Source organism: Protopterus annectens, chromosome 5.part1 (genome assembly GCF_019279795.1).
Source record: "Protopterus annectens isolate FY-2018-M chromosome 5.part1, PAN1.0, whole genome shotgun sequence".
Classification (NCBI taxonomy): domain Eukaryota; kingdom Metazoa; phylum Chordata; order Ceratodontiformes; family Protopteridae; genus Protopterus; species Protopterus annectens.
The window spans coordinates 707,324,566-707,346,628 of NC_056736.1; the positions used below are offsets into that span (position 1 = coordinate 707,324,566).

Sequence of the window (22,063 nt, forward strand, 5' to 3'; positions counted from 1 at the left end):
CCCCCTTTAAGCAGATCTTTCCATATATCCAAGGTGAAAATTAGTGATCACCCATCCAGTCATCTAGACTGATTTAAAGATTTCTAAGGAAGCATTCTGTTTGATATGTAAAGGCAAACTATTCCAGAAATTGTGTGTGTGTGTGTGTGTGTGTGTGTGTGTGTGTGTGTGTGTGTGTGTGTGTGTGTGTGTTTCTACATTGTGTTAGGTAGCTGTTGTACCATTTGCTATTGTTGATGTGGTGATATTTGCTATAGTCTCTAAGAATGGATGTTTCCTTTCCCACTGGTTCTGTAAGTGAAGAAGTTCAAAGAGCGTTGCCTTGCTCATAGCGCAGAAAGTCATGAAGAAATTACCCGCTGAGTGGTCCATATGACACAGAAAAGAGGGACAAGGTATTTAGTCTGCCAGAGAAGTCAAGGGAACTGAGACTTCATATCTTTTTGGTATAAAAACACTGCGGTCTGATTGGAAGCTGGTTTGGGTGCTTAGTGAGGTACATAGGTTCATAGGTTCATACGTTGGTACTAGGCTATCAGCCCTAGGGCCTATACAAGCCTAGCCATAACAATTCCCTGGCTATTTCTTCCCACACTATTCAATTCCCTGGACCCTTGTCTAGCAGGGTGACTAACGTGATCCCCGGGGTGAATTTGTCTCCCATCCAATCGTCAAGGTTCCTTTTGAAGAGGACCAAAGAGGCACTCTGCGTGACATGCATGGGCAATCTATTCCAGAGCCTGGGGAGTCTCTGGGTCAGGAACCTATCCCTCCAGCATGTTTTGTTCATTGTGATGACAAGGTTTAGATCCCTGGAGTGTGTAGCTCTGAGGGATTGGGATTTCTTTAAGTGTAGCATGTCCAACAGCTTTGGGTTTGACATGCCCTTGAATGTTAAGCAGAGATCACCTCTGAGTAGACGATATGCAACAGAGTATAGCTGAAGTTTTTTGAGGCGGTTAGCGTAGGGCATCTGCTTTAGGCCTGTGATTCTTTTAGTGAGGTATTTCTGCAGCCTTTCCAGTTGTTGCAGATGTCTTGAGAGGTACATACCAAATGGGGTGTTGTATTCTATAATGGGCCTAATGAGGGATGAGTACAGTGGGACAATGATCTCCTTTTTTCTGGATGAAAAGCCCTTAGTGATGAGATGTGCCACATAGAAGGATTTCCTGACTGTTGTGGCGATGTGGTTATCAAAGGTGAGACCACTGTCCACCTGTGTCCCTAAGTCTCTTATCACACTTTTGGTGTTTAGTGTACTGCCACCTATATGGTAATTCATGGGTACATGTTTTTTCCCAAAGGGGATAACTATACATTTCTTGGCACTGAGCTTGAGCCCATGGCTCTGGCACCAAGCATCTGTTTCTGTAAGGCCCTTTTGTAGAGTATCCACATCTTTTGGGGATTCAATAATGGCTCCCAGTTTGCAGTCATCTGCAAACTTTGTTAGCCAGAGTCCCTTAGTGTTGGCCTGTACTTCAGAGAAGTAGATGCCAAAGAAGACCGGGCCCAGGACTGAACCCTGAGGTACTCCACTTGTCATTTGTCTGGAGCTGGATTTGGAGTTGGCTACCTTTACAGTGTGGGTTCTATCAGTAAGCCAGTTAGCAACCCATTTGGTGACTTAGGGATTAATGCCCAGCTTAGTAAGTTTATCTATGATTCCAGAGTGGGTGATGGTGTCAAAGGCCTTGGCAAGGTCTAGATAGTCTGTGTGGACCACCTTACCCTTGTCCATGGCTCTGGAGACTGATTCGAAGAAGTCAATCAGGTTCAGGAGACAAGATCATCCCTTCACAAACCCAAACTGGGTGGAGTCCAGTGTTTGAAGGTTGCCAATGTCTTTGTTTATAAGTTCCATGATAGTACGCTCCATGGCCTTGCAGATAAGGCTCATCAGACTGATGGGATGGTAGTTTCTGGGATCCAAGGTGGATCCCCCCTTGTGCAGTGGGATAACTGTAGCTCTGTGCCACTCAGTGGGCACGAAACCTGAGGTGAGGCTATGATTAAACATGACACTTAGGTGAGGTGCCAGTTCATATTGTAGTTCATGGAGTACACAGCCTGGGATGTCATCTGTTTACATGGATGCTGTATTCTTAGCATTGGAGAGTGCGTTTTTTACCTGTGTGGCCGTTATTACCGGATTTTGGCAATCTTCCGTTATTGAGATGGGCCATTTAGGGGGTGTGAGGGGGGTGAAGTTGGCACTGAATCGATCTGCCAGGATATTGGCAATATCCTTGGGATCAGTATATTTAAAGGTAGCACTGTATTCAATGATGGGCATAATATTGGAGAAATTAAGTGACTTTTCTCGATCTTGGGAGATAACATAAAGGACATGCTGTGCAAAGTGTAAGGATTTTCTAAATACAGCAGAGATATGGTGGTCAAAAGAGAGTTTTTTATCAGTACAGGTATCCAAGTCCATGATGTTTGTGACTTTATTATAAAATTTTGCATATCAAAGGGATTTGGTAACTGCCCTTAGTTTACAATCATCAGCAAATGTGGTTAGCCTTAGTCTGTTGATATCAGCTTTCATGTCGGAGAAGTATATACCAATAGGAGGGGGGCCCTTGACAGAGCTCTGCAGGACACTGCTAGTTACATTCTATTCTTTCTAGAGTTATTCCTGATCTTAATGGTATGGCTTCTGTCAGATAGCCAGCTACCTATCCAATAAACTGTGTGCGTTGGGTAATGTTGAATTGAGAGAGTTTTATCAGTAATCCCTGCATAGAGAATAGTGTTGAAGTCCTTGGAATGGTTCAGGTAGGCAGTATGAACTTTATGCTCTTTTTCCATGGTCTTGATAACCCTTTATGGTAGTCATCCATGATAAGCAGGCATGGAACAGGCTACCAATTGATGTGAAACAGAGCACCTCTAGGACACTGTTCAAGATGAACCTGGACGAGTGGATGGGGCACTGTAAATTCTTACCAGGGATAGCACCCACAACCCTCCTGTACATGGGCAATCATCACTAAATGCAATCCTGCGTATTGACTAGCATTTTCACAGTAATTCATTGGGATGAAATGGTGAGGCCTAAAATGACCTCTGGGTTGATAGCCAAGTAATTTCCTATGATTCTATGATCTTTCTTATACAAGGCTAAAGTAGCTGTGTATCCAGGAACATAAAGTCACTTCTATCATTGTTTATTAGTGTAGCTCTAGTACATTCCGTAGCCTTGCAAGTAATAGTAGTGAGATTAATACATTTGTAATTCTCAGGGTCAGTAGAGATACCTTTATGCATTATGTGTAAATGTATGAATTACTAATTATCCTACCATGGTGCAGTACAATTACAGAATAACATGATTAAAAAATGTCTTATTTTTGGAAATAATGCCATTGCACAAGTCACACCCTGTTCTGGTTTTTGTTTCTGCACACTGACTCAAATTTTTGGGATGGCTCAGTGGTGTGTTACTTGTGAACATAGTGATACATATGCAGTATAAAGATGTTGCACCACTAGTGTGACTGTTAAGTATGAAAGCAGAAAGTGAAGGAAGCTGCAGTTTCTAAATGCGTAGGATGAATGGATTATGTATGAAATCAATACCGTGCTTTATTAAGATGTGGATTTAAAATCATTTGTAGAAGTGGATTTCTTTATTAAAGAAAAGTAAGTGTAATGTATGTTTCACATTGTAGTGATAAAAAAGGTGGTACTTTTTTTCTTGAACTGCACTGATTTTGTGTATTTCCTTTTGGCTACCAAATTATTTTGTGGGATACTTGTAGTTTTGCCTTCCGGCTGCAGTGAAGATGTACCCTAATCATTGTAGACTATTCCTTTTTCATGGTGAAGTCCGTTTCGTAGTCTGACCTTGGCCAGGCTGTCCACTTCCTAGTATTTCTTCCAGTACTCAAACCCACGAGATCTACTCTTTTGTACTACAGATATCCAAGGTTAAACAACTTACTATATGGAAATGAGTAAATCATTTTAGAAAAGACCGTCTGTTGTTTGCTTCATTTACAAATTTCCGAAAAGCAAGCAAATTACTAAACAATGCCTTTTGTACTGGCTGTCAGATTGTATTGTATTTTGCTCTTAGACGTACAGTAAATGCTGTTTAGAGTCCATTTATAGGGCTGTGTCCACTTCAGCAGCATAAAATGTTAAGTTTTAACTTGCTCTTGTTGTGTGGAGCTTTGCTGGAAGCTCCTCAGCACACTTGAATTGAAACTCCAGTAATTCTCTTCTGTGTTTGCTCCTGTCGCCATACCATCACAAAGTAGTAGGCTTAATATAACGTCTAGATCCAGCTATGCCTTTTGTATCTGGGAAATCTGGAATATGTTATAGAAGTACCCCCACCCATGGTGATGGAGCTGGTGACTTTTTTACATTTCTAAAGCTAAAGCTTTCAGTACTGGATAAAGAACTTATTGATACTAATGACACAGGTAAATCATCTCTGGCTGCAGAATGCATTCTGCCCCTGTTTAATGTAATAGGATCATGGGAAGTGCAAGACAACTGAGTTATAAGACCATTTATGTCTTGCATTACACCCCCTCCCCATCCTCACCCCTGTGGAATTCTTCTTCCTCTAGTTATTTTACTTGTCTAGTTAGTGATGGTGCCCCATTTTCTAAAAGGGCAAGACAGTGCTTGAGGTTTCTAAATGATCCAGGCATTATGGGAGTGTGGGAGGGGAGGAGGGGCTCTAGGACAGGGCTTGCAACATAGAAAAATTCATTGTCCTGAGTAGCCCTAATTCCAAGGTTTTAATCCAATCTGTCTTGCAGGAAGAGTTCTTATTACAGATCCAGTGTAACAATGACTATGCATAACTTCCGTTGTGTGTGTCTTCTCATCCAGTCCCCTCCATTATCAATGTGATACAGGATATGTGAAGGAACATGTGCCTGGCTGTGTTTCCTCACATACCTAAACAGGTGTGCCATATATGTGGACCTGACTAAATATAGTTTACAGCCACTCTGTCATGAATCAGCACAGCCTAATGGATGGTAGAAAAAAGTAGCTCTTTATTTAGGCCTGGAGCTATTAGTGTGGGACAGAAAGGTCGAATACCAATGAAAAAAGTTTAATCTGTTCATTCTGTTCCGCAAACATGTGCTGACTCAGTAAGTCACACAGGGTACGTAGACATACAATATACTGACCACTGCAATCATGTGCTGTTCTCACTGTTCAGTTTCAGCTGCAACTACAAGTTGTAACTGTATGTATACCTCTCAACTGTCCCTGATTTTGACACAAATTTTAGCTCTGTCCCTCTTAATCCCTTTTAGCACTGGTGTCTTTTGGACAAAAGTGATGAATTACGCTTAATAAATAATGACAATTACTAATTAAGAGCTGAAGAATTATTTTACTTCAAGAAATGTATATTAATTCACATACTGTAATTCTGTTAATGCCTTAAGGTAATAGAACTAATATGTTAAAAGTGTCCCTGATTGTCCCTGATTTTTCCTGGATTTGTCCCCGATTCTGTTGAGATTTGTCCCTGATTGGTTAAGAGCTAGTCTGTATGTATAGTTATAACTTATATTTACCTTTGCTTTGGCTCAGGATATGACTCAAAAGGGTCACTTAGAGCAGTTCATTCACCTGGTTAACAAATAAAATCAAATAAATAAAGGGCTAGATTCAATAACACCTACACTAAATGTACACTATTTGTATTCCAGAACATCCTTACCACATTGTTTGTGCTTTCTACTCACTCAGAAAGATTACACTAAATGCACATGTAGTCTATGAATCCCCCTTGGTATTTAAAGCTGCAATAAAATCATTATGAAAACTAAAATTAGAAGGAAGAAGGTGTGAGTTATGTTTGTGTTGTCTGTTCACTCAGAACGGTGTACACTTAGTGTAGGTGTTAATGAATCCCAGGGAAAAATAAACAAATAAAAAATAAATACATTGACAAATGGAAAATAAATAAACATGTAAATAAATAAACAAATACCACTAAACTTTTCGAAGAGTAAATAAATAGTTCAGTTTCTAGCCACACATTTTTGTAGAAGTCATTCACTCTTACTTCAGAGGCATCTATTTAAACAGTAAATATTTTTTTAATAAGAAACATCTTTATTAAATTATCACTTATGACATAGGCAGTCATACATTTACATAAATGAAAACAAACCATATTGACATATTTTCAGTTGCAAATATTATAGATCGATTATAATCTATCCAGTCATTGTAAGTCAGACATTACACAGCTCATTCAAATCCTGCCTTCCCTTAAACCTCATTCCTCCTCCTCCAGGACATTATTCTGCATGTACTGTTCCCATGTTTCCCATTTCTTTCTATGTAATTTGCTCTGACCCTTTTCAGCCTTTTCTAAAAAGTTCACTACCAGTTGTTCTTCCTCTTTTACTATATTCCCTACTTCTAGTACAGTCAGTTTAAACTTTGATTTCCATTTTCTAGTAAATGTTTTGTCTGGCAGCCACCAGAATTGAACTTAGCAAGGCTTTACTATGTCTAGGCCATTCCAATTCGGTATCACAGCTGAAAAAAATAATTTCTTTAGTTACACTAATTTACTCACCCAGTATTTCTGTAGCCTTGTCAAAGCCATGGGTAACTGGAATGGGCTTAGAGCACAGGATATTTTATTGTTGATTAAAGACCTTGGTTGCTGCCGCAGTCCACCTGACTTGGATGGGGACTTCCCCTTTCATGTCTGTATAAAGCAAGGCTATAGAAGTGAAGTCAGATACAACATTCTTGTAGTAGCCTGCTATTCCTAGGAATGCCTTTGTTTGTCCTAAAATACTTGGCGCTGGCTAATTCTTCGCAGTTTTTCTTTTGTTTGTTTGGGGTGTAATTTCTCCTCTTTTAATCACTTATCCTAAATATCTGTCTCCAGTTATACTTTTCACAGCATTAACTGTACTACTCTGGGACAGAAGCACCAACTGCTCATTGCTATTCTAAAACAAGCACACTAATTGGATAGCCCAACCAGCATGCCCGTTGTAAATCGAGCCATGTACCAATAGAAAAAACTCCAGCTGCTGAAGTCCTTCCTGTCCAGAAGAAGAAGCTTGTACTGTAGTTAACATTGACTCCCAGTCATCTGAGTAAGTTACTATATCAGCAAGGTACACAGCTGAGTAACTCTGTTGAGGTTTGAGAACTGAGTATATAAGAGTTTGAACCATGGCAGGAGATCCACAAAACTCCAAAAGGGATAACAATGTAATGACTGAGAGTCTCAGGGGGTTAAAACACTGCCTTTGGTGTCATGCTTAAGGGGGATTTGCCATTACCCTTTGGTCAAATCTAACGTAGTCAAAAACCTTGCTTTGCCTAGCCTTTATATATGAGACAGATGGGACTTTTGTTTAACGTTTCATCTGAAGGATGAAAAACTCAGGAGTACAGCACCCCCTTATGTTTCACTGCAATGTTAGCAATACATGTACTTGGTGTGGGAAGAGAACCTACAGCCTTCTGCCCCAAAGACAAGTTTGCTACCTGTTTCACCAGTGACAAGCTTCTTCTATTACTGCTTTTGTTTAGGGGTTTGGTACTCCATATGGTTTTTAGGATTCTGTTCTCCCTGGTTTCACTATGACTTTGAATTAGATATTTTTACCAGGTAGCTGTGAAAAAAAACCATTCCTTTTTTCGCAGCAAGAATTCTTTCACTTTTTATTTCTTTAACTTAATTCTCATCTACGTGAACAGCAGAGGTATCATCCTTTTGTACTGTCTTGTTGGAATCTATAGAAGCTTCAGCATCCTTCCATGGCTTAATGCAATTATGGTGGTCACTTAAGACTTAGTCCACTGCAAAATGACGGGAGCTTTTTTTTTCGTTGATCACTGCCTAGAGTGACAAACTGAAAAGAAACATAGTGAGATCATCTAATGACTGTGTGTAGGACATTTCACCTTTTCTCCGCTGTTGTGTGATCTCAAAGCTAGTATCTGTAGAAAGACAGGGATGTGATGATGGGTACTGCATTTTAAAGGCTTCTAGAAGGTTCAGTGGTACAGGATATGATGATGTGTGATTGACAGAACATGAGCTGATTAAAGTTCCATTAACTGCTCATTGTACAGCTAAGCAGAAATCCACTCCTGGATGTGGGGATATCAGGATTTACCGACATTTGGTGTGGCTCGATCACAAAGGAGAAGTGATTAAACAAAGCCATCCTGGGTAAATCCTGATGTCCCACAAATAGGAATGGATTATTGCTTTTATGCAATGGCATTATTTAAGAAATTGCTTACCTCTGTTAAATAGTGTATTTGTATAATGGCACTTCAGTCTTCTTCCGTCTTCTTCCTTGTTTACTGATATACTGTGCGTTTATATGGGACTTGCATTCCCACACTTACAGAGTACATCAGTGCAGTGCAGGGGAAGCAGCAGAAAAAGGCAATCTGTTTTGCTGTTTTTTTAATACTTAAAAAGTCAGGATTTTACAAAGGACAGAGGAGAAATACAAGGAAAATCAGGTATGTTTCTGTTTTTATTAGTTTTGCAGAACATACCTGATTTTTGTTTTGCATTTTGCTGCCCCTCCCCCCAGCATATGCCAAAAAAAGTCCGTCTGCTCAATGGTACTTCAGCAGCTGGAGTTTTTTCTATTGGTACATGGCTCGATTTACAACGGGCATGCTGGTTGGGCTATCCAATTAGTGTGCTTGTTTTAGAATAGCAATGAGCAGTCATTGTATAATCAGCATCTTATATTCCTACAAGAAAGTTGGTGCTTCTGTCCCAGGGTAGTACAAGGGCGGGCAGTGAGAACATATATAATATGAAGCTGACCATTGATCTAACTAATATCAAGACAATGTGCAGCAAATGTTAAAGGTATTTATACTTATTTTGAGAAATTTACCTTTTATTTTTAATATCCTTTTAGCTGATATTGATGACATGCACATATGCTATATTCTGAAAGATGGAAACAATGCCACAAGTGACATTTTTCACTTTACAATTCAAGACAATGGTAAGTACACCAGCTTCATTTCATCGTATCATTTGATAAATGTAACTTTTGATGAGATGTTTGAGGTATAGTTGTGTAATGCTTCTGCATGGCACACTGCGGTACAAAATGTCTGCTATTTTTTTTCTTTTCTAAACAAAGAGATTGCAGTGATTTTTGGTCTTCATTGAGAACCTGTGTTCCTTATTGCATAGCAACTGATTCTTGACAATAGTAAAAGTGAATAATGGGAAATGTATGAACAGTTGTATTTTATCGTACTGCTATGGTGTCCTGACTGAGTTAAGAATGCACTCACTTTAAGTTATATATGACAATGCAGTAATGAATTTAATTGGACCATTTTTAGGGGGATTTGGAAACTGTCTATATTATTTTTAGAAGGGGAGAAGTACAAAACTTCTTCAGATGGTTTTATTCATTCTGCTTTTATTTTCCTTGAGTTTTTGTGTTGAATGGTAGTAGTCATATGTGCTTTCCTCCTGGTTTGATTTATTTCTTCCATTTTGGGTGCAGACATATTGATAAATCGCGTAGACAATGTGAAATAAAGATAGATCACAAAGATGCAAGGCTATGGATTGACAAAATTACAAAGAGGTGTGGTAGTTGGTTCAAGAAAGTAAAACAGGTCGCATTTGTCATGGTGACAATAATTGTGATGGTAAATGCCCCTATACCTGTTAGAATATGTGAACTTTATAATTCTTTACACATACATTTTCTAGCCATAAACAACTAAACCCAACCGCAGCTGCCCTATTTGCAGGAAGGAAAATCATCAGCCATCTGCGAGTCTGAGCTATTATTTATTTTTCAGTTATAACATGAGAGTAGACCTTAACACAGGTCAGAAGTTTTGTAAAGGAATGTCAGCTGACCACAGGGAAATGTCTCATAAACATTTACATTTTGATGCATAAGAAGACTTGGCTTGGAATTGCAACTTACTTAACTTTATTAACTGAAAGTAATGCATTTTTTAAAACAATGTTTTTGGGGAACGACAGGATTTCAGAACATTTCTCTAGAAAGCAATTATGACATTTGCTCTTAATGCAAAGCTGATTTTGCAAAGCATATACTGTGTAGAAAAAGTCAACTTTCATTAACGTAATATAGTAAAACACTTACTTGGGTCATAATTGCTTATAACAAAAATCCCAGGATTTTAAGCATAGAATTTCTCCATCTGGTTATAGACACATGCAAACATTAATGACACGATTTTAGTGTACTCATGAATTGCCTTTGAATTATTGTAATAGAGTGGTTTGGACAGAATCATAAGTAACATTTTTTTCTTTGCATCGTTAAGATGTACATCATAAGGATCATGTGCTTAATATTAAAGTTGTAAGCTGTCAGTTTTCAGCCAAAACTTTGCATCAGTTGGATGTCTTGTACCATTAACTGTTGCAGATATGTGTATGGTTATTAGAGGACAACCCAGCTGTAGAAAGAGCGATTCACTCATCTTCCCATTTCATTTTTGTCACTCTAATTAGCCTTGAAGTGTGTTTTTCTTGTTTTAGTCCTTTCCACTCAGCAGTCTGTTTTAACTTGATAGTGTTTTCTGTTTCATATAAGTACAGTTTTTGTGTTTATTTTGAGGGCAAATTACATCCCTTGAGAAAGTCATCACCAAGAACTCATGTAGTGATCAATTTCCCTTTGAAGATACACACCTAAGCTGCCTGTTTGTTTGAGGGAAGAGTACAATTTAAAAATCAGTGTTCATTACATTTCTTTTTACAAAAAAAAAAGACACGAGGCAGGATAGCGAAGGAGCGTAACAGGCCTTAATGAGAAAAAAAAAGTGTGAGATATCAAGATATGTCCTGTGATTCGATTTCTGCCTCTTAGTCTGGTGCTGTTTCAAAGTTAAGAAGGGAAAAAAAAAAAAAAATATATATATATATATATATATATATATATATATATATATATATATTTATATTTATATATGAATATATAGATGTATATATATATATATATATATATATATATATATATATATAAAATCACTAAGGAGTACCACAATTCCACAATCCCGAGACTCTGAATCCCGAGGACCAGAATACCGAGATTGCGGAATCTTGAAACTTAAAAAGCAGAGCCACAGAAGTGATCCCCGGGGTGAATTTCCTATTTCCCATCCAATCATCAAGATCTTTTTTGAAGAGTGCTAATGAGGAGCTTTGTTTGATATAGATAGGTAGTTTGTTCTGGAGTATGGGAAGTCTCTGGGACAGGAATCTATCCCTCCAGCATGTTCTGTTTATTGTGGTGACAAGGTTTAGGTCCCTAGAGCGTGTAGCTCAGAGGGATTGGGATTTCTTTAAGTGGAGCATGTTCAACAGCTCTGGGTTTGACATAGCTTTGTATGTTAGGCAGAGATCGCCTCTGAGTAGGTGATATGCAATGGTGTAAAGCTGGAGTTTATTGAGACAGTCTGTGTAGGGCATCTGTTTGAGGCCAGTAATCCTCTTTGTGACGTTTTTCTGTGGCCTTTCCAGTTGTTGTAGATGTCTTCTACGTTACATACCAAAAGGGGCATTGTACTCTATAATGGCTCTAATGAGTGATGAGTAGAGGGAAACAATTACCTCTTTTTTCCTAGATGAGAAACCTTTTGTGATGAGGTGTGCCATGTAGAAGGCTTTCCTGATTATCAAAGGAGAGACTACTGTCCACCTGTGTCCCAAGGTCTCTTATCACACTTTCGGTGTTAAGTAGACTACCATCTATGTGGTTGTTCATGGGTAGAGAGTTTTTACCAAAAGGGTGACAATGCACGTTTTGGCATTGAGCTTGAGGCCATGGCTTTGACACCAGACATCTGTCTCAGTGAGGCTCTTTTGTAGAATGTCACATCATTAGGAGTTTTGATTAAGGCTCCTAGTTTGCAGTCATCTGCGTACTTCATTAGTCAAAGACCTTCTGTGTTAGTCTGTACTTCAAAGAAGTAGATACCAAACAGGAGAGGTCCCAGGACTGAACCCTCTGGTACTCCACTTGTCACTGGTCTGAAGTCGGATTTGGAGTCTGCTATTTTCACGGCGTGGGTTCTGTCAGTGAGCCAGTTGGCAACCCATCTTGTGACATAGGGATTTATACCTAGTTTCGTGAGTTTATCTATAATTCCAGAGTGGGGGATGGTGTAGAAAACTAGATAAGCTGTGTGAACCACCTTACCCTCATCTACGGCTTTGGTGACTGCTTCAAAGAAGTCTGTCTGGTTTAGGAGACATGATCTGCCTTTTGCAAACCCGAACTGGGTGGGGTCCAGAGTTTGGAGATTACCAATGTCTTTGTTTATAAATTCCATGATGATACATTCCATGGCCTTGCAGACCAGGCTCGTCAGTCTAATGGGGCGGTAGTTCTCGGGGTCCGTGGTGGATCCTCCTTTGTGGAGTGGGATAACTGTCGCTGTGCACCATTCAGTGGGCACAAAGCCTGAGGTGAGGCTATGATTGAACATGGTACTTAGGTCGGGTGCCAGTTCATTCTGTAGTTCATGTAGAACCCAGCCTGGGATGTTGTCAGGTCCCATGGGTGCTATGTTCTTGGCTTTGGAGAGTAAGAGGTAAATACTTGGCTATCAGTCTGTAGACTATTACAAGTCTAGCCAGTAAGCAGAGTTCAGAATCAAACCATGTGCCTTGTATCTATAAGGCAAATACCTTAACCATTAGGCCAACCCTGCCCCTTATACTAGATCCTTCCCAATGCAAGTGTATCCATAATCAACATTATATGCAAATTGTACACTGAGCTAATGCCATTAGTATGGAGATTGATTCCTCTTTAATTCACCCTAATTCTTAAAAGGGTTGCCAGCCATAAACAAAGTTATTGTAGGAAGCACATTTTTCAGAATGTGTCAGTAGCTACTGCAATGTAATTCAGCAAATAATACATACCATTACTATTACATTAAATTACCAATATTACTGAATAAGTTTATGTAAAACAACAGACTAAATGCTGCAGTCTCATACTACATTTCCCTCCCAGGCAAAAAGACAAGTTTAACACCAGCTGTCTTCCACAGGACAAAGTTCAAATGATGATGATTTTTCTTTTTTCAGTCCAGCACAAAAGATACATGTCTAACAACCAGGTAATTTCTGAAGACACTGTACATTTTGCTTCCATTCATCCTAACTGTTCATTATTCAAGGGTCCGTATGAAAGAATTTTAATGGTATGAGAGAAATTTCTGGGGTCAAGGACCAGACACTCAAAGTTAGCCTTTGCAAAGGAATATCATTGGTGCATCCACCAACAGTCCTTGAATGCAGTTATCACAGATGTTCTTCGTGTTTCACTATTGCAGTCATCACATTTGGGTTGTCTGCCTGCAGGTAGCCCTCAGCCAGCCTGAATACCAGAGTCTTGGATTCCCGCATCGGATGCTGTCTCTTCTTCCATGACGTCAAGTCATCAGTGGTATAAGACATACAGCCGATACCATTACATCAGTCTTTCTTGCAGTGCGGTGCCCGAAGCAGAAGCAGTTCACAAGTGCAGTTCGGCTGACTCCTGAAATTTTCATTTTCAAGTTTTAGAACCGAAGTCTTCAAAAAAAGATAAGTACCCCATTAGGGATCTTTTTTCTTGCTCCAACCGATGTCAGTAAAAGTTAACAATTGTCTTACCTGTGGAAAGCAAATACCTCATAAAGATTTTCATTTGTACTGCATTCCCTGCTTAGGCCCAGACCACGATGTCCCCCGCTGTCAGTTTTGTGCCTTGTTCAACCCCTGAACTATTCATCATCAGGCTATCTTTGCAGCAAATTATTTTGGTAGTCGGTATCCGTACTCCGAAATGGCTTCATTAAGCCATCTGACTACCGATCTTCCGAAAAAACATAAGGATAAAGACAGAGACAGACAGCATAGGTCCAAAACTGCCGACGATGCTTCCATTAAGCTAGTCACCAGTCCACCGGTACTCAGTGAGGTGCTTTCGCAGCCCCTGATACACACTACTTCAGATTCTCAGGCCTCTACTGAGACCCATTCAGAGTCCAGTATGCCACGAGATGCTTCTTCGACTATGGAAACTGCGGATGTCTCTACCTTGGATGGGTCCGCAGCCGCTGTGCAGGCACTGGCTTCAGAGGGTGTATTCAAGCCTACAGACTTGCATTTTAAACCAATGCCATCTTCTTCATCCAGGCCTAAAACTCACACCACACCGAGAAAACCGACATCCAAACCACATGCTCAGGCCCATATGCTTAAAAAACAAATGCTTAGAATGGCTGAAGACCTTATTACCTTAATTAGGGGAAGCTAGCCTTCCCCCTCTAAGAGACCTAGAACTGATTTTCCTTCTGATTCTTCTGATCAGGAATCTGATATTTCTCTTCCTTCTGATTACAAGGATTTGCCCTTATCTACCTATGAGGATTCTGATGCAGAGGATTCCATACCCTCTGCTTCCCCTCCAGAAGATTTTTCTTTTGGTGAAACCTTACACACTTTTAGGGAGCATTTCCGCTGGGAAAGCCAGGATTACTCTGACTCCAAAAAGAGGCTTCTTCCACCTTCCTCAACACATGCCTTTAGCTATCCCTCCTGTTCTGGACATTGTAGATGATGCTTTCTTGGAATCTAGCCTTTCCCCAGACATTTTACCTCCAGCTCCCAAAAAACCTGACAGGTATCACAGAGTACCTGACTCTCACAAGTTCCTCTTCAAGAATCCTACTGCAGATCCAGAGACCATTTCCCAAGGACCAAAAGGCATTAAGGCTACTGCTGCCAAAAATCCTACCCCCTCTGATAGAGATTCTAGAGACTTGGACAGATGGGGTAAGAAGGTATACACTTCTGCTACTTTAGCCATTAGGGCTTTAAATTGCCAGTTTCATATGTTAAAGTACCAGCAGCATATTATGGGACTGCTTAAACAGAAAATTATGTTGATTCCTGACTGTGCTGAACACAAAGAATTACAGGATTTAATGCATTTTGCAGAACAAGTTGGTAAACATACTTTGCAATGTGGTTTTGACTCTTTAGAAGCATCTTGCAGGGCTGCTGTCACTGGGTCTATACTTATAAGGCATGCTTTGCTTAAGGAGCAAAACTTGCCAGATCATGTTAAAGCTAAATTACTGGATGCTCCCTTAAACCAAGACCGCCTGTTTGGCAACAACGCAGAAGAAGTCCTCAAAAGGATGGAGGAAAAAGCTAAATCTATGCAAACTGTTAAAGATTTCCTACAAGTACAGCCTCTCAGATTTAGTAGGCATTGGCCTTCAAAGAACTGGTCCTTTCCAGTCTCTTCCAGGCCTTCTCAGTCCAAACCCAGGAACAACAGACCACCTAGGTTACAGTCTTAGGCTACGCACAGGCCTAAGCAGTGGGGGGCTCCCACTTCCAAAGCAGGGAGCAGTAAGCCACCCCCCAACAGAAAATGGCACAATGACTTGACCTTAACCCTTCCAAGCCCTGCTCAACTGCCTGCTCCCTTAGGAGGAAAGCTCGCCCTGCATGCAAAAAACTGGGAACTCATTACCCAGGACAAATGGGTTTTGAACAGTGTCCCAAGGATAAGATTCCACTTCCACACCCTACCAACCCCAAACTGTTGGCCAGACCTACCCCCAAATAAGTGGGTGAAGGCCCAATACAAGGTTCTCTCTCTTCTAAGTATCAGGGCTATTCAACCTGTCCCCGGAGAACAAAGGGGACAAGGTTTTTATTCAAGACTTTTCCTGGTACCCAGAAAAGACAGCTCCTGGCGTCCTATCCTGGACCTCTCTATTCTAAATACCTTTCTGGTAATCCCAAAATTCAAAATGCTAACACTTCAACAGCTGCTTCCTATGCTAGGCAAAGATGCTTGGTTGGCAACCTTAGACTTAAAGGAAGCTTACCTGCACATTCCAGTAAGGGACTCTTGCAGGAAATACCTACGCTTTAGGGCAGGCTCCATGCGCTATCAGTTCTCGGCACTTCCCTTTGGCTTATCTACTGCGCCCAGAGTATTCACAAAGTGTCTAGCTCCAGCCATTGCATTGTGCAGGCAGAGAAATAATATACCCATACTTGGACGATTGTCTGATTCAGGCAGAAAGCCAGGACTTGCTATTAAAACATCTGGCATTTGTAAAGAAACATCTAAACTCACTGGGGTACACTATAAATGAAAAGAAATCTCACCTATTACCCTGCCAACAGATTGTATTCCTGGGAGCAAGCATGAACACAACTTCCCAGATGGCTTTCCTCACTCCAGAGAAACAAGTTTATCTGACAACCTACTTCAAACTATTGGCCACAAAGTCCCAGCTATCTGTAAGGAAAATTCTGCAAGCCCTGGGGTTCATGGCCTCTTGCATTCTACTAATTCTATATGCAAGACTGCATATGAGGAGACTATAATGGTATCTAAAAAGTCTGTGGTGTCAACATTCTCAGGACCTGGAATCAATGATTCCTATCATTCCTTGTATAAAGACAGAGTTTTTTTGGTGGGCAGAAGCCTGCTACCACAACAAGGTATATATACAGTACACACACACATATACACATTCATATACACACATAGACACGTGTGTGTGTGTGTGTGTGTGTGTGTGTGTGTGTGTGTGTGTGTGTGTGTGTGTGTATATATATATATATATATATATATATATATATATATATACACACACACACATATATATATCTATATATATTATACTTGTATGTGTGTATATACACGCACACATACACACACACACACACACACACACACACACACACACACACACACACACAGATCTATATATAAGTGTTCTCCATTCACGGGGTTTGATGAGAGCTGGTAAGTTTGATGGGATACTTTCTAGTAGTGAATTCTTCTTTAAGTTTAGGATCAAAACAGAGCTGGGTATATGTGTGATCACTATGTTTCAGTGAAAACTGCAGTTCGTTAGGTTTTTTTTATTTTTTGAGCCCAGATTTTAGCCCTTTCCTCATGTTGGTGTGATAAGAAGTTAGCTGTATTAAGTAATAAAGGTGGTCTGGGGGGCAAAGCCCCTGAAATAGGGTGGTCACAATGGTACAAAAAGTAAAAAGTTTTGATTTTTTTCATATGTGTGTGTGTGTGAGGGATAAATGTGTTTGTGCGTGTGGGGGTGTTGGATGTGTGTGCGCTGATATCACAATCAGAAACAAATTTTATTTTACTGCAATTTTATTTTGTTTCAGACATACATGCACAGTTTTATAAGCACTTTGACCCTAAGTACACTTTTGTTTGATGCTTATATGTTGAGATTGTTTGTGTGTTTGTATGTTGGCACTGTGAACTCATTACTGTAATTGAATTGTTTTGCAGCATATCAGTTTTATGTTTTTCCATAAAGTCTTTGTTACATACTGCATCTATGTTACTTTTTATACTCAAAGTTTTCTTATATGCTTTACGCGGCTTCCTCTTGTGCAAAACTTTTACTACATACATATCGAGAATCAAAATATAATGGTTATCCATTATGAAGAAAGAAATGCAACTCCAGTGGTGTTCTTATTGTGAGACATAAAATCTCAACTTCTTTTATTTCTTAAATACGAAGGTAGGTATGTGTGCTGTTTAAATTCGACATCAGCATAACATCTGTTTTTAAATCAACAAGATCGCAGACAAAATGTATCGCTGAGTGGAATGAAGAGACAGAAATTTTAAATTACTGTTTTGCAAATTACAGTCATTTTAAGCATGTCAGCTGGTTTGCAAACTGTCATATTATCCTTCATTATTTTGTCTTTATTCAGCCTGTGGAAGACAATGTGCTGTATTATGTTTCAAAATATTTATGGATAACAACTTGGCCAAGAAATGTCAGGGTTTCACAAACACTTGGAAATGACAGCGATTTGAATGAGTTAGTAATGGTGTTCTTTGTGTGGAATAACAACTAATTAGTTTGGCAGTCATCAGAGGCTATATAATTTCATACTGAAAAGAACCAGTAGCATGCTTTTTATTGTTTTGTTATGAAAACATCAAATGAATGAAAGTTCCACACAGATTATTGCTGTTTGTCGGGTCTCTTGCAGAAAGTAGGGCTGTTAAAGGTGGTTCCTATTTGTTTTTATAGACTTGCACCCTCTTTTACAACAAGCCCATCTCACAATGAACTGCAAAAGTGTGCGTAGAATGTATGAATGAAGAATTAGGCTCATTTTACAATATTTCCAAGATACTGATCAGCCTTCTTTGAACGGAGTATTCTATACTTCCCGCTCTGAAGCAAGCTGTTTTGTGGGAATTGGCAAGTAGCTACATTCTTTGTGGGGGCGGGGATACATTTTCTTGCTCATATCTTTTTCTTGTTTAACCTCTTTGAGGTAGATCAGTGAGGTACTGAAACCAGGCTGCAGGCAGTGAGGTAAATGGACTCACAGTAAACATGCCCAAAATGATAAATTAGGAGTTGGCATACTTGTATTTAAACATTGTCATACAGTGACTTTGCATTCGGCTTTATTTGATTTGTTTTGGGTTATGTTCACGTTGTCCAGAAAATTAAAAACGTATTTGTATTTAAACATTGTCATGCAGTGACTTTGCATTCGACTTTGTTATTTGATTTGTTTTGGGTTATGCTGAAGTTGTCCAGAAAATATATAAAAAATGAAAAATTATCATGCTTCCATTAAAAGTATCATGTATATACGTTGGGTTAGAACTTTTGACTGTGAAAGTTGTTGATAGTCGACTGCAGTGTTAACCCACCTTATTTATTTATTTTATTTATTCATTTGGCATTTGCTAACCGGGTTAGTCCAAGTGAGCCACAGGCCCATTTTCAGTGGAGACCCAAGGAAAAAAGCTCCAATTAAATGACAATTTTGTAAAAATTAGAAACATAACAAAAATGAACAGTTGTATTATGTAACATGAGGAATATTAGCAACATTTAGCATCATTACATACTGTAGATGAGATAAAAATAAAAGTTACAACAAGATTACAGAATTAGTACAAGATATGAGATGCACTTAATGTATTTGACAGAGAAATGGTGTTGATACAATTATTAAGTTTTAAATTCAGGAATATATTTTGAATATAAAATCCAGAAAAAGTTATATAAAATTACAAGACAGAGAGAAGAGGAGATAGAAAGGGGGTGATATAGCTTAGATGAGTAGAGGATGAATAAATGATAAAGTTGTCATGTGTGGGGTTAGGCATGGGCAGGACCAAGTCCTTAGTAGATAGGTTTTAAGTTCATACTTAAACAGGTGTTTTTGGGTGATCTGTCTTATAGAGTGAAGTGTGTTCCAGGCATGGGCTACAGAGTCCTTATAGAAAAGGATTTTCCAATATTCTTGTTAGGTTTGTACATATCAAGGAGGAGTTTGTCGGTTGTGCGAAGGTGCCAACAGGGGTTGTAATAAAATACAAGGTTAGAGATGGAGGAGCAGGAAGAAAGGTCATTCAGAATTGAATGGATAATGTGTAGCTGCTGAAGTAATAGCTGGTTAGAGAATTCGGGCCATTGGAGTGCTTTAAGGGCGAGACAGTGATGGGAATTATAAGGGAGGCTAGTGGCAAATCTGACAATTTTATTGTAAGTTTGTTCAAGTTTGGAGAGTAGAGTAGTCTGAGTATTTATAAGAATAGGGGCTGCATACAAAAGACAAGGTAATAGGAAAGACTAGGATAGGGATATTTTGGAGGAATGTGTAAGGAATTTCTGATTATGATAGAGTAGACCTAGTTTCTGGTGTGTTTTCTTTATACATTGTTGGATGTGTGTGTCATATTTTAATTCATCATCAATAATGACACCTAGTAGTTTGGTATGGGGTTTGGGTTTAATGATGGTATTGTTGAGGGAGATGATGGAAAAGGAGGATTTGTGATGTGCCAGTGTTTTAGGAAGGACGAGGAGTTTCATTTTTTTTAGGATTAAGTACGAGTTGATTTTCAGAGAGCCATGTTTCAACAGAAGAAAAGGAGTTCTGAGTTAGAGATAAGAGATCAGGAATACTGCATGCAGTGGTAATAAGAGTAGAATCGTCAGCATATTGGAGGAGTGTTGTGAGGTTATAGGCGGAATGTAGAGTGTTAATGAAAATATTGAATGGGGGGGGGGGCTAAGATAGATCCTTGTGGAACACCAGTGTTGACAGGTTGGAAGGAGGAGAAGACAGTTTGCCAGTGAATAGATTGCTGCATATTGGTGAGATAACTTGCAAACCAGTTTAAGGAGGAAGTAGAGAGCCGGAGGTTGGAAAGTTTAGCTAGAAGTTTAGAGTGAGAGACGGTGTCAAAATCTTTAGAGAGATCAAGAAATAAACAGAAGACAAACATGTTGTCCTAGGCCTCAGCTACTGTATGGGTGAAGGAAAGTAGTACAGTTGAAGTGCTGTAGTGGGGCCTGAAGCCATGTTGGATAAATGTAAGCAGGTTATTATCAAGCAAGTGTTTGAGTAGCTGGGTGTGAATACACTTTTCCAGAATTTTGAAAATGGGGGACAGGATGGCGATGGGTCTATAGTTAGATGGATCGGTAGAGTTTCTGCCCTTATGAAGAGGAATAATGTAGAAGGATTTCCATAAGGGACACAGGCTTCAGTAATGGAATGATTTATAAGTATGGAGATGGGGTAGGCAATGGATTCTGCAGAAATTTTGAGAAAGCAGGCAGGCAGTTTATCAGCAGGGCGGAGCAAAGGTTTGAGTTTGGAAAGGAGGGATTTTATGAAGGAGGTGGGGAAGGTTTGAAAGAGAAGGTATTGAAGGGTGTCTTCTTTGGGGGTAAAGGGAGGGTGGTGGAAGTATTACTATTTTGTGTATTGAAAGGAATTATGTTGGAGGCAAAAGGAGGGAAAGAGGAGGTATTACTATTTTGTGTACATTTTTGGATTGTTTCAGTGAAATAGTTGTTAAGGAGAGTGGAAGTTTCAGTAGCTGTATTCTGTGGTAAGGGGTTGAGAGTTGGCAGACTGCCAGGATAAAGATGATTAATGGAATTCCAGAATTTGTTTGGAAATTTTTGTGGCTTTCATTGGTTGGAACAGAAGAAAAATGTCTTGTTGTTAACAAGTTTTTTGGACAGGTTTCTGAGCTCCTTATATCTTTGGAGTAGAATAGGGGAGTTTTTTTTTACCCAGGCTTTCCAGATATTGTCTCTTTTATGAATAATGCAGCAGGCATGTTTTGTAAGCCAGGGACTGAGTTAGATTTTATTCTGATTTTTCTGGTAGGTGCCATGGAGTTAAGTATGTCTAGGAATATTTTATTAAAAGATGTTATGGCCTAATTGAGAGGGAGGTGTTGAAGGAAGGATCATCTTACATTAGACAAGGTGAAATTAAAAGTGTCAGGGTTGAACTGATTGAGTTTATGACAATCCGTATATAGGTGGTCCTTAGCATTATGTTTGAAGAATCTATGGAAAAAGGTTGGGGAGTAGTCACTAAGAGAGTTAGGAAGTGTGCCAGGCTTATGATAAAGGTTGGGATCTGAGGTGAGAATCAATCCACCATAGGACCAGAGGTGGAGTTTTTGTTAGTAGGAGTAGGGGAGGATATAAGTTGGTGGAAGCTGTGAAGGTTGAGACTATGACTAGAAGATGAAGTAGAAAGTCTGGCCCAATCAATGTTAACATCACAAAGAAGAATGGTTTCATATGAAGTAATATTAGCAAATCAGGAAAGAATGTTCTCAAGGATGGGGATATTATTTCCAGAAGGTATGTAGATGGAGGCAATGGCAAATTTTTTATGTGGATTAAGATGACAATTGACAATAAGGAGTTCTGCAAGCTCAAAGTTGGGTATAGAAATTGAGAGTGGAGAGAGAATGAGTTGTTCAGTATAAAGGATGGCAACACCTCTACTCCTCTTATTGATTCTGTCGGAACGGAAGATGTTATAGCCTGGAGGTAAAATTTCTGTGTTTGAGATATGGGGTTTCAGCCAGGTTTCAGATAGAATTAAGATATGGGGGGAGAGATGTCGGCAATCCAGGAATGAAGTTCTGTGATTTTGTTTACTAAGCTTTGGATATCTAAAGAGAGGATATGT

The 22,063-nt window shown here is 39.4% G+C and overlaps 1 protein-coding gene across 1 annotated transcript in view; it reads left to right on the forward strand.

The window, feature by feature from the left end:
* Positions 1-22,063, forward strand: part of FREM2 (FRAS1 related extracellular matrix 2) — a 1,424,491-nt gene that overhangs the window by 45,592 nt on the left and 1,356,836 nt on the right. The window contains exon 2 of the mRNA XM_044073334.1: positions 8,919-9,008. Coding sequence (XP_043929269.1) covers positions 8,919-9,008 — 90 coding nt within the window. The remainder of the gene's footprint in view (positions 1-8,918; positions 9,009-22,063) is intronic.